The sequence below is a fragment of the Paracoccidioides lutzii genome, assembly GCF_000150705.2.
Source record: "Paracoccidioides lutzii Pb01 unplaced genomic scaffold supercont2.5, whole genome shotgun sequence".
In the NCBI taxonomy this organism is placed as follows: Eukaryota; Fungi; Ascomycota; class Eurotiomycetes; order Onygenales; family Ajellomycetaceae; genus Paracoccidioides; species Paracoccidioides lutzii.
In genome coordinates this window covers 783,538-797,367 of record NW_015440951.1, presented here as the reverse complement: position 1 = coordinate 797,367, position 13,830 = coordinate 783,538, and the positions used below count along the sequence as shown (strand labels likewise).

The 13,830-nt window shown below is 47.1% G+C and overlaps 1 protein-coding gene across 1 annotated transcript; it reads right to left on the bottom strand.

Annotated features, from left to right (window-relative positions):
* Positions 1 to 88: 88 nt before the first annotated feature.
* PAAG_11490 (dynein heavy chain, cytoplasmic) lies at positions 89 to 13,313 on the bottom strand (the record flags this gene model as incomplete). Its single annotated transcript, XM_015847133.1, has 3 exons — positions 89 to 544; positions 626 to 12,951; positions 13,028 to 13,313. 3 exons carry the CDS (start codon positions 13,311 to 13,313, stop codon positions 89 to 91), a joined length of 13,068 nt encoding a protein of 4,355 aa, XP_015703265.1.
* Positions 13,314 to 13,830: the final 517 nt, after the last annotated feature.

Below are 13,830 nucleotides of genomic sequence, written 5' to 3'. Positions count from 1 at the left end.
TTTCATGACTCTTATAAATCAACAAAGAAGAAAAAAAAAAAAAAAAAAAAAAAAAAAGCAAATCCCACCTCCTGCTTCGATTTCTTAATCAAAGAGCTGCGGCTTCAACCATCAGCTGCTCCCCTTCATCAAGAAGGGTAGTCACCTTCGCAAGATTGGATATCACCGCTTTGCCATATCCAACCAGCAGCAGCTTCTCTGCATTTGCCGGAAGTCCCAGGTATGTAGGAGGCTCGCGCTCGGGGAGGCGATTGACCCATTGGACGAAATCTCGAATGTTGGTGCCCGAGGGCAGTTTGAGGCACTCCTCGCCTTCAACCCCTGGGACAAGATTGTGCTCGTCCTCGAACGCTGCGGGGGTGAAAATGGTGTTAACAAGATTCTCGAGCAGTTGGAAATCTTCGCTGTCATCGATTTTCCCACCATATGTTTCTGTGATTAGGGTGCGGAGTAGATCCCATGGGAATTTCTGTGGGGCAACGTTGGAACGACCTTGGGAGATTAAATCGACCCAGGTGTCGATTATAAACGCGGAACATTCGTACTGTGTGGTTCATGACGTTAGTTGTATAGTTCAACATTTGGGTTAAGGAAGGGAAGTTGGAGGGGAGCAGATATAATTTACATCACTGTCGTTAAATTCCCAGAAACCCTTCCATCCCAAGTTAGGTGCATAACGAAGCCTCTCCTGAACAACTGCATGTAGGAAAGAGAGCAGCAAATAGATACGGGCTTTCTCCACGGGCGGTTTACTGGCTCTAAGAGACAAGGACGAGAGTGAATCCTTCATATTCGCACGGACACCCGCCGGCTGTTCATACATCAGCACGCGGGAAGCCCGAATGAGATTAACTGGAATCTTCGGGCTCGACTCCATGGAGAGGAAGAGTCTAAAATTGCTATGTGGTTTGAGAGAGTCCAATCGTTTCTCGAGACTCTGAAGCCAAGACGGTGCGAGGTGTACGTTCTTAACAAGAACCCATGTGCCCGTTGCTGCTGCGTTGCTGATAGCTTTGTCTGCGCTTTCAAGTCCTTCGTTCGAACCCATAGCAATGTTTGCGCATGTTGCGTGCATGCGTTCAACAAGTCCATCCACTTTATAACTAGCATCGAAACCGGGGCTCGAGCTTAGGGAAATTGGTGCAGTGGCAGTGACCTGTTCGACAACATCCTTGAGATCTCCGCTGCCTTCAAAGAGCTCCCTGCCAAAGACTTCAGTAACAAAACGCTCAGCTGTAGGGACGAATCTGTCAATGCGGAAGAGTTTCACCAGGAGAAGGGACCGCAGTTGCTGATCACGTGGTCTCGTGTCCTCCTCCCATACTGTAGGGACAAAATTCTCCGCAAACTCTTCTGTGAGGAATTTTTCCCAATCTTCAGAGGTAACGGAGGCGATAGTTGATTTAAAAAGCGACATTTGCGACGCCTTGGCCATCATGGTGTCTTGAAGATTTTTGTCTAAGGATACGTCACACCCCTCAACGCTCGTGTCTAGAATAGTGTCGATTATGCCCTTGTCCATAGTATAAGGTGAAGCCTGAGCTAAAAGCATTGCAAGAGTAATTCGATCCTTTTGGAGAAGACCAAATGAAGTTCTTTGATAGGCAGTGATGAACAGGTCTTGGAGAATAATGTTGACTCTCTCGGCATGGTCCTTTTCCTGGGCGAGGCGTTTATTTTGATGAAGCACCGTGTGAAAGATATCGACAAAATAATGCAGGGAGAATTGATAGAAATGATTGAGGTGATGAAGTTGTTCCAGGACAGCGAAAACAGCACTGCAAGACCGCGCAATGATGTCATACTGGAGTGTGATATTTTCAACTTCGGTCATAACCCCCTCAGTTTCGACCATCTTATGCGAAATTTCACCAGCTTCCTTCTTCAACGTTTCCAGGGTCTCGATGACATTGTCGTCGTCCAAAATATTGCCTCTAGATTCATTTAAGGCTTGAAGGAGGCGTTTCTCCAGTTGGCGTAAGTGAATCTTAAATTCGCCTTGAAGTTTAATGAGATTGGTTCGGCGCTCATCAACATCAGGTCGCTCGAACTTCAGGACCTCATTAAGGGATTGAGTTTGCAGGCTGCTCTGAGTGACAGTAAAGTTAACGAAAGTCGTTCTGCTGCAGATGTCCGGTGCGAAGGTTGCAGAGGGATCTCTTGTCGACAAGAACAGTTTGAAGGAGGGTGAAAAGTCAATTTCCTGTCTACCTAGTTGGATAAGGACACGGCCACCAGTCTTCTGGTACTCTTTGTTGAGAACGTGGTTGAGAATAGGATCCAGATACTCGGCATCCTGGATGAGGATCGGGTTTCCGAATCGCAATGCGCTCTCCAGCTGTTTAATAAACGAGTTATCAAGGAAGCTGGTGACAGTGAGCTTACGATCTTTGCTCTCCTTTTGCAAAAATTCGGTAACGCGGCCAGATGGGTCAATGATAAGAGGGTATCTGTTGAAACGCTTCAGAATAATCGCATTTTCTGTGCAAAGATCATCCACCGGGAGCGAGTGATCTTGCCAGGAGAGCATCTCGTCGGCGTTCGACAAAAACTCTGTGATAGTGTTGTGGGGTTTGAAGCTTATACCCGACTGGGACAATTGGTACAGCCAGTCATCGATCATCGATTTTCGGAATTGCTGATCATACAGACCACCATATGCAAGGAAGGCTGCCGCAATGAGGACATTTCCGACAAGAGTGGATATCTGCGTCTCGAAAGACTTGCTTCCTTCTTCCCAACGAGACCTTTCAGAGGAGAGGCTGTCAAGCAGACGAACACTACGATCAACCTTGAACTGCACACGTGACATTTCCGTCTTGATGGCTTGGGTTTCGCTGATAAGTCCTGCATATTCGATCTTGTACGTCGCAATACTATTTTCCAGAATGTTGATGGTATTTTCGATAGCCTGTGCTTCGGCCTTGGTTTGCAGTGCCTGCTGTTCTAAGTGTTCGACTTCATCTCGGAGAGGTCCGACTCTATCCAGGATTTCTGAGTAGTTCACTTGAGCTTCGACCCATTTAACAAGAGGTCCACATGCTTTGCTGGCATGATTTACTCTCTCGAAGGTAAATTCGTCCTTGGTAAGGTAATCACTTTTCATTTTGTTCCTGAGGGGGCGGGTCATTTGCTTCTCGTTGTCGTAATTGACAATGCTGGCAATGAAGTCATCCCTACGGATAATCGCCTGGATAGTCTTCCAGCTGTCCACTTTGTGGCCAAGTAGCGTGCAGACTGACTCAAGGGCAAGCCGGACACTAGCAGGTGGACTTCCCATGGCACGGACTTCAGTAAGCTGCTGCCGTTTGATATTGCTTACACTCTTCTGGGCTTCAAGAACCGCAGGCTCAGCCCGAGCAAGATCGCCGAGGACAATTTCTTTCCGTCGGGCTACTTCCTTTTCTTGCTTTTCAAGTGCCGCCTGAATTTCAAGAGATGCCGCTTTCCGTCGCTCAGCCTCTTGTTGATCAGCGACCATACGTTGCAACTTTTCGTTTGCTTCCACATCTTTCTGTTCGAGTTGACGCTTCTTCTCGGCAAGACTCTGACGCAATTCGCTGACCTTTTCCACAGTATCACGGAGCTTCTCAAGGCCGACGTTCAAATGGCGTTGTTGTTCCTCCAAATCTTCTCGCTTCTCATTAAAAAGTTTGACATATTGAGCAACAAAGTCGAGATAATGGCGTGGAGTGAGGTAAGTTGTTCGACCCTGTTGCTTCAGTAGGCGTTGGTTGAATTTCTGAAGCGAGTAGTGAATATAAACCATAGAATTAACAACGGTTTCTCGGTGGGACGCTGGGAGATGAAGACCACGATAAGCAACTGGGATGCTATCCGGTGCAATGAAGTTGGGCTTGTCAAGATCCACGGATTGGGTAAGTTCCGAGCCGACTTGGAATAGAGCCTGGTCTGACCAATCGCCGAGCCAGTTGAGGACGCATCGATTGAAAAGCGCGGGACTTGTCGCGGCTTTAGAAGAGAGGCCATCCTCGGGAGGATTCATGGTAAAAACAACATGTAAATTCTTGACAATTTGTTGCGTGAACCATTTGTAGAGTTCCTCCTGGGAGTCTAACAAGAGCCCTTGTCTCTGTGCGCCCTCCTTGCAAGCAGTCATCAACGAGGCAAATTCGTCCCCTTCAAAGAGACCGGGGACTTCAGCGTTGGCAAGAAGAGTATTCATCCGTTCCAGGAAACCTGAATCAAGAACGTTGGACTCGTCCATAATAAAACAAATCTTTTCGCCTTTACATCCTGCTCGTCGGAGTACACTTCTGAGATCCTCATCAAAGTCTTCGGCCGAGTATTTTCCATGGACCTTGATTTGGAACACTTTGAGACCATTCATCCAAGCAACGAAACGGGATAATGTTGTTTTACCGCTTCCGCTTACACCAATGAGAATGAGATGCCCTTGTGGCTGGCGGAACACACGGTCGATGCGGAGAGCATGCTCTAGGACATCATTGAAGAGAACAAGAGGCACGTCAACCTCTTCCTCGCAGAAAGTCTTCAGTCGGGCTTTGACAAATTCACGAAGCTGCTCCTGTTCAACTGGGACGTAGTTCTTAGACAGCCAATTGGAGAACAAAATTGGTGCCTCCAATGCCTTCTGTTCGTCCATTGTGGGGAAATTCTCCAGTGAAATACGCTTCACAGCATCTGAAGTCCACTCTCTTTCGTCTTCACCGACGAGCCTATCCTGGAACAATCGCAGGGCTTCATGGGCCCAAATACGAACAAGACCCTCAAGAGACAAATTCTCCAACGGCTTTATTGCTTCATAGATACCACGGACCCATCTTGTGAGTTCTCGAGGAGAGTAAACATAATGAGGTTGGATCGCGGGTGTGAATCTAGCTTGAGACTCTAGGTAGAATTGAACCATCGCTTTGGTTAAAGCTTCGGAATATCCACGAAGCAAAGGTATAATCTTGAGTACAGCAGAGTTGAAAGTTCCATAAATTTGCATAAGGGAGAGCTCACCAGGATAATCGACCATGATGAGGGGAGCATGACGAAGGAAGCGTTCACCAAGAGGAGTACGGCCAGCATCAGTTGGAGGGTTACAAGCACCGACAAATTGAATGCGATCAAGTGTTACCCAAGTTTTATCTGTTGTCCGCCAGAATCCGTTCTGCTCAACGAGCTGTCTCAAGAAGGAAATCGCGCGTTGAGTTCCGTATTGATCGGGAGCCGGAAGATTTATTTCGTCACAGAAAATCACCAGCCAACGTCCAATTTGGTTGGGTGACATAACCACGCCATTGAGGGTCTTCTTGTACTCGCAGTATTGTTCGAAAGTCTTAATCAAGAGGTCTGGAGTTGTCGCACTAGAAAAGTTAAGTCCAACCACTTCCATGTTGGGAAGCTTCCTCAAGGCTGAGAACAGTGTCATAGTCTTTCCGGAACCAGGAGGACCACAGAGAAGAAGTGGCTTATGTTCTGCAAGCCAGGAATAGAGGACATCTTCATGGCGAACGGTGTCCAAGGTTGGGATGATGACATCGGTTTGCGTAACAGAGTGTGTATTTATCTCGACAGATGGCACTTGTGACTGCCAGCTGATCCATTCAGTTTTGGGTAGAGAGACGTCGAAATCGATGAGGGAAGAGGACTCATTAAGCAGTGGCAAGTCAATGGTGGAGAAGCCCGTGACATATTCACCAAAAGATTTTCGATCTCCAAGGGGACAGTCACCAGTAAGAGACCAAACAAGGGCCAGAAATAATTTCTTTGACATATAAGATTCTGCTTGCTCTGGATCCAATGGGAAGTCAACGTGCTGAATATTGTACTCGATAATGTTCCGGCAAGATTTGTTCAGTAAACTGAAGAGGGTGTTGAGAGCTCGAATATCACTGAATTCCATGACGTGATTATACTTCTTTGCTTCTTCGAGAGCTCTGAGAATGAGGTCGTCATTCTGAAGTAGTGCCTCCAGTAAGTTCGCAAGCATATTCTGTGTTTCCAAGGTCTTTGTGGAAGACTGGCCAGAGGGAACGCTATCGTCGTCCAGATCTTCAAAGGTTTTTGTTTTCAAAGACTCGATGTAGTTGGTAACCATCATTTTCGGGGTGACAGTATCATCGCTAAACCAGACCATACCGCATCGACTGACAGTAGCAAGAGTAGCGTATTTAAGAGTCTCCACTTCGAACACAATCCGGACATTTGGAGGCAGATTAAGACGTTCACCATTTGGAAGGGTAAGCAACTTATTGTCATCCAACACGCTGTTAAGATTTTCAACCCATTCCGGATCAACATCTCCGTCAAAGACAATCCAGTGTCTTTTTGCGTCCTCTCCGCGAAGGTTATCCACAATCTTTCTTAAAATTCCAGTGAAGAGACCGTCGGTCCACTCCCGTGTAGTGTTATCAAGGTTACCATATAAGGCTTCCTTAGCCATGACTTTAGAGTCAATAACATGGCAAACCCCTTCCACCCCTTCCACCCGTTGCAGGGCCTCGAGCAGTGTCTTCCACGAAGCACTCTTACCAGCTCCCGACCGTCCAACCATCATTACACCATGATGGATACCCTGGATCTGATAGAGTTGCAAAGTCTTTGAAATCCATGTGTCGCTAGCAACGTAATGGTTTTCGACAGCGATATCACGAATGGCTTGAGTAAGCTTGTCGAAGTTTGCAGGGACATACACCACCCCAGGGAACTCCTCAGCCTGGATCCGTAACATGGTTTCGACATCCTCACGAATTAGCTTGGGAGCGATTGTTTCTTGAATACTCTGCACGATAATTTGAGGTTCAATAATTTCGTTGGGGCCAAGGTCGCCATCGCAGTTTGCAAGGCGCAAGCGTTTGAGTCCGCCGGAGCTAACTAGTACACTCTTCAAAGCACGGAGACCAAAGTCATAATGAGCTTGTTTCGTCAGGCGTTTGGCGCAGTGGTCGAAGAATGGTACAGTTTGTCTAGACAAAGGTTTGGCCTGTTTGAAGCCCTGGGAGAAAAGCATCACTTCTGCAATGAGTTCCTTATCGGGCTTGGACATTGCGACGCTACGGAATAACTTCTTCAAGTTGTCAGGAAGGTTAGATCGCCCAGCGTATCCAGGGTTCATAGTAATGAAAATTCCAGTGTTCGTGTTGACTCGCAGGCGGCGGCCAACAAGGTCAATTTGCGCTTTCTCCTCGTCATTACTATTCTTCAGCCCGATCTGGATATTTTGAATTTGTTGCGAAACGGCCGACAAAATTCTCTCCTCAAGACGGTTGAACTCGTCGAAACAACCCCATGCGCCAACTTGACAAATCCCTAAGAAGATTCTGCCCATTGCTTGGAAGTCGAATGTATCGTCGCAGCAGAAAACTAGGGTAAATCGACCAAGTTGCAGACCTAAGGCTTTGACTGACTCGGTTTTTCCGGTTCCAGCTGGTCCATAAGGAGAGCCACCAAGTCGTTGACACAGCGCTTGAGTGAGGGTCAAGAAGCAGCGATCTGTCAGCGGAGTTCGTACGAGGCGTTCGGGAACCCCAAGATACTCAAAACCATAATCCAACTTCGCGTTGGCCATGTGGACGCGCAGTCGTTGCAAGAAGTCTCCTTCAGCTTGGTATACATATCGCATTTGTAACAGCCAGAGGTAATGAGAAGGAGACGTGGCGTTGAACTCGATGAGTTTCGCAATCGAGTCTCGTTGGTGAACAAATTCAGTAATCATATGCTCGCACTTCTTTCTTGTGATGGGGTCCAAGTCTCCAAGGACGGTGACAGCAAGTAAGTCCAAGACTCGTACTTGTGCATCATAAAGCGTGGGTAAATCCTGGCCACCGGCTTCTAGAGCGGCTTGGACGGCCTGGGTCCAAACGGCCTGACTACTAAGAACGACAATCTGAGCAGGGTAGTTTGCGAGGAAATCATTAAATGCCGTCTGGTCTACTTCGGGGGCCCTATATATGGGTTCAAATTGTTCGATAGCCTCCGCAAGCAGTTCCGCCAACGTTAACTTCATATTAATGTCCAAAGCACTGAGCCAGTCATTGATTCTGGGGGTCTTAACAGGAGACACTTCGCGCTTCAGCCTGACTTCTTCTCCTTCCTTTGAACTAAAACCAACAATATTGCCATCATCATCCATCAGCAAACCAGATAATCCTGCAAACATTTTCTTGAAATGCTTCGCCACACGGAGGGTGTCGTTGCTGTTACCGATGATTTCAAGAAGATCCTCATCACCAACGAAATAAAAGCGTGGGAAAGACATGCGTTCTCGTTCCAAGTATTCTCCGAGAGCCTTTTGAATTTTATGAAGAAGTTCCGCCAACCGCTCCAGGGACTTTTGAACACCGGTAATAGCAAGAATGTCAAGAACAAACGGGGACTTGTAGACCTTCTTCATGACAGCAAAAAATTCAGAGTTGATATTCTGGAACCGTCCGGACTCGACAGGGAGCAGATGTTTGATATCAGCATTACCAGTGAAGACTCCTTCAAGATACACCCATTGCCGCTGGACGTCGATCCAAACATCGAAAAGAATGTGGACTCTGTTTAGTTTATCTTCCCACGAACTGGCTTCTTCCTCAAACTCCTTATAGTACGGGGAATGCCTCATGGCCTGGAGAGAGTTGAGGTTTTCGCTGCATTTGGCAAAAAGGTCGTCGAAACCTCTGATCAAGCGGCATTTGTTTTGGTAGTTGACAAGGTCAAGAGAGTAGTTTTGCCATGTTTCGCGAACCATCTTCAAAAATTCCTCGAGGGCCATTTCGCCTTGTGCTTGAGCAATAATGTCACGGATAACGGATTCACTTGAGGTCAGTTGCAGATCCCAAACATCACCAAGGGTAAGGGAAGTTTGAGAGAAACGCTTCCCGGGCTTAAGAGCTTTGAAAATCTTTTGCCAATGCCGCTCTCGAACAGCCTCCGATTTCATGTCGGAAAGGAGAGGATTGACTTTGAGCAATTGGCGCAAAATATTCTGGATATGTTCGAAGGCAGCGTACTGTCGCATTCGACTCGGCATTTCCTTCGTCATCTTGATGAGCTCGTCAAGGGATTGGCGAAGCTTTCTCGGTTGGATGCTATTCCAAAGTACATCCCTAAGCTCATTCAAGCTCTTCCAGATTGTCGACAATGCGGCCCAGACAGACATGAAATCCTGCACTTCTTCAAGCACTGCAGAAAGAGCCGTTTCAGGACTCCCAGGCAGATCGAGGGCCTCCTTCGCTTTGGTAACCATTTCAGATTCAGAGCGGAGGCTTTCCAGTCGTGATTGAAAGGAACTTAACGTTCGAGAAGCCTCCTCTGGAGGTATCGAGCCGGATACGGGTTTCTCTTCATTCCACTGATTGATAATTTCAGCAATCTTGTTACTGATCACACGATCCTCCGCGATGATTTTCGCCTGAAGTGCATCAGTCTGATCCTGCACAATCTTACTCTTGCGTTCAAGAAGCTCGCTGAGGGCATTCCAATCGTCGCGAACCTGCTCAACATGTAACCAGTCGCCGGGGAAGTGGTAACGTTGGCGAGTTAAAGTTGCCTGACCTTGGAGGAAGAGTTCAACCTCCGGACCCCATACTCGTGCCTTTCGCTTGCACCGTTGGACTATGGTAATGAACGAAACGGCATGTGCAGTTGAGGATGCTTCAAGCGTCTGGCTCTCCAGGTCTTTCTTGGCAGCAACAATTTCATCATGAACTTCACGCATACGACTCGCAAGCCTGCCGCCAAATTTATGCAAAATTTCATGTTGCCATTGGTCGTATCGAGCATTGACCTTGGTCTGTACTTGTTCATAGTCAATCCTAACATTGCCAAAAGACTTGCCAACTTCAGAGGTATCAAACGTCGCGCGGCTTTTACGGATTTCTTGAAGTAGTTGCAGCCAATGGGATAAATCGTCGCCAAGCACATCGTACACTTGGGAGGATTGAAGATCCCATAGTGATTGGAACTGTAGCCATTTATCCACATAATCCGAGATCTCTTGTAGTCTTCCGCTAACCACCGAATATACTTCCACTAGTTCGCTGGTACAATATTGAGGAAGGTTTGTGAAGTGGGTTTCGGAGAGTAAAGACTTGTCGGTCTCTATGGACATCTTATAGCGTGATGACTTGATTTTCTCCAAGTTGCAAAGAATTCCAATCCACTGGTTAAAATGGTCAAACCAGCTTGCTCTCGCATACTCAAGAGGAGGATCGAGGCGGAGCACTTGGTTTCTCATGGAAATCTCATGGAAAAGTTTTGGGAACTCAATGGTATAGGTTTGAGTTTCGGAGTCCTCGGTTGTCTTTGAGCTCTGATTATAAACTGATGTCTGTCGCTGGTTACCGTTCTCCTCATATTTGATCTCCTGGAAGGCAATAATCCACTCCCTTATGGCCCGATGTAAACGTTCTTGTAGAATGAGTTCGATTTTCCGATTCATATTCGAGACCCAGAAGCCGAGATTCACATAATTTTCTAGATTCAATTTATCGACGGCGTTCTGAATCTCATCCAGGCGCTGGCGAAAGATAGACGCATCATATGGGCAAGATTTGAGATCCGAAATAGCTTTCTGTATATTCTCATTAATTTGAAACAGCGTCGAAGTTTTCGATTGGAGGACGGAAGCGGAGACTGCAAATTTGCGAACAAATTGAACATGTTTGCTTTCGCTTCGACCTTGGGCCAGTGAAGGATCGACTGCCCCATTAGCTATCACTTGCTTGACGTGGAGCTCATAGGAATGTATAAAAGACTCCCAGCGCAAAGGAAGACCTTTCATAATCAAGGTCTGGACGTCGTTTTTGTAACCACTCAAAAGAATAGAAACGTCAGCCATAGACGAGATCGAGCGCATTGTTTGTAGGACCGTTCGGACGCTTTCGATTAGGCTAATAGCATACGGGTATACTCGTTTAGCTTCCTTTGAGATGGTGTTGATAGCATGCGGAACTTGGTAACTAAGCCAGACAAGGTTTCTAACTTCCTTGAAAAGCACAATAATCTGCGGATCGAAATTCACATCAAGTTCCAACGCGTTTCCAGCAGCACGATTACGGAAGATCTTAAAGAGGCGACCGGAAATAGTAATATTTCGTCTTTGAACGTCCTGTAGCCAGTTCTGAAATATGGGTCGCGTATCGAGCTTCTTTCGGAACATGTTACCTTCAGCCTGGAGCTTTTGTCCTTCAGCGTGCAAGTCCCAATCTTCACCCAGAACGTCCTCAACTTTCCGCATATAACCATCAAGTTGTCGTTCGATTTGGCGAGCCCACACGATAGCACCCGATACGGGAGGTAGATCTCGCAGCTGCGCCATTGGGCTAGCTTGGGAATTGCCATACTGTTGCTTGAATCGCTCATGCAGCTTGGCAATATCGTTCTTCACAAGTTCGATCAATTCGGACTGGTGTTTGCTAATGGCGCTTCGGATCTTAGGTCGAACAAGCAAGGCGTTGAATTTTGAAAAGACACGGAACATTTCAGTAGCGTTTTTCGCCGTAGCAAGACGGTCCTTAAGACGCGCAATTATAGAATTCTCTACTCTAGACGTGCGTTCGTTATACGAAGCTTCGGCCTGGATCCATATCTGAGTGCCTTCTTCTGACACATCCAAAACGTCAACGTCTTTCAAGGATGCATAAGCTTGGGAAACCTCCTCCAAAGCATCGACGTCACCAATTTCCTCACCAACGACAGCTCCATCACCATCAGCACCCGACGACATGCCACCATGACTGGCATTGGGCCTGAGTACGTTCACAATGGTACGCTGGAGTTGTTCGTGATTGTTGCGGAATGTATTTATATACTTCAGTCGATCTTGGATGGCGCTATGCCGTGGTTCAACTTTGATGGAGATAAATTTCTCGTTCCGTCGTCTTATGGCATCACGAGCAACGTTTGTAAATTCCTTAACATTTTCATCCCAAGCTCGCCAGATGACCTGAGCGGACCTCATCAGAGCGCGGAATTCCTTAAATCCCAAGTGCATAATTGATCTCCCATGGATGAGGGTGCGTATTTGAGTATCCAAATCACCGGAAATAGCCTCCACTAGCAACAGCGACCGTTTAATAGGATATGGGCATATACGAAGTTTCTTGTTTAAATGAGAAAATATGAGATTCAAGGCATCATGGACCTTATTCAGGGAGGTGGCAGACAAGAGCTCATCAAGCGGGAAATCTCGCATTAATTGGTTGTATTTCTGAACCGTCTCCGTAGTTTCTTTTAGCCCGGTATCTGCTGAAAAGCTGAGGGTTACATTATATCGTTTCGCGTGCCGGAGGATATCCATAGTCAGTTGGACTCCGTCACTCCGTAACTGGTTCTCGATCGCTTCCAGCGCGGTTTCCATCGACAACCAGAAATTGATTTCCTGGATTGCAGAACCCTTGATGTCATCCCGGGACATTGATGTGGTAGTTTGGATTGATTTAATCCACCCGTTTACAATGTTTTGGATGCTGTTCAAGACCATGCTATTTTCAAGCACAGTTGCTGGGATGAGATCAGCAGAAGGTTTAATCCCTCTAGCCAGAGCCTCGTCCAAGGCTGCCTGAACAACTTCATGCAGTGGAAGATTCAGTACTGGAATTTCGATGTTCTCCTGGAGCTGCAGGAGACTTGATTTGAGTTCCGCAATCTTCTTTTTGGTAACTGGCACTCCCGTCTTTGCATCGTTATCCCCCCTTCCCTTCACACCACTAACCCCTTCCTGGTTACGTGTGTAGGCATCGAAGTATGGAGAAATGACATGATTTACAAATGTGTGAAGAGCCTGGAGAGGAGACACAGTGGCTGTGCCCTGATTCAAGGTCATCTGAGTTAATGATAGGAAGCCCGGAAGATTTGTGGCATGGACCTGAGCGGAGATTGGGAGATTCGGATCTATAGGCTGAAGCTGTCGAGTAAAAGCCATAGATGCAACGGTCGTAGGTGAGAGGGCTAACTCGAGAGTGAGTGAATAAATATACCTGGCCGGAGAAGCTGTTCAAATACAAAGAAATCAGCGTTGTCATCTCAGATTTTTATTTTCACGTATTGAAAAGAAGTTAAAACATACGGGATCCCTCCTCCGCTCCATTTGTCTGCTCTGTTTCCACCGCATCCTTCTGGACATATAACGCAACCTGAGATTCACTGGCAAAGCGAGTGCACCTCTGGACGGTTTCAGGATACTTTGCCTTAGATAAGAAGCTTCCCGCGCTCTCTAAGTCTGTTTTCAGCGCATCGAGAGTGCTCTGTAGAGACTCTGTCAAATACTGGATGACAGTAGCTGGATCGACCGATGGAGGTTGACTCGGAGGAGGAATCAGGCCGTTGGGCACCCCTGGCGAGACGACCTCCATTGTAGACAGAAGACTATGAAGATATGTGGAACGGAATCATGAGGTTCGGAATTCAACGGAAGAAGAGGGAGCTCCAGAGCCTGTAGTACACCGACCGATATGGCGTGGTCGTTGATCAGGGGAGTCAAGTAAGCTGGGGATGTGTATCACCGTTGGAAAAGGAGAACGGCGTGCAAGGAGAAATGCAATGCGGTGGTTTGAGCTCCTGTCTGTAAATGTAAACTTTCTTAAGGTTTGTTGTTTCACGCGGCGTGTCTTACGGTCACGGGACCCGGGCCTTGGCAATGTCAGGGGCAAACACGCTAGTCCAGGAACGGTCTAGTCTACTTCATTTCGCTAGAACCTGCCTAGAGGCTGCAGGAAGCTTTGAACTTCATCCAAGCCTCTCTGGGGTCGGATCGCTGCTTTGATACTAATTATACAAAAAAGAAAAAGTGGTGAGGGAAGGAAAATAATTAGAAAAACGCCTCCGGACACACATCGGGGTATTGTTATTTCATCTCTTCGAGCTCACGTG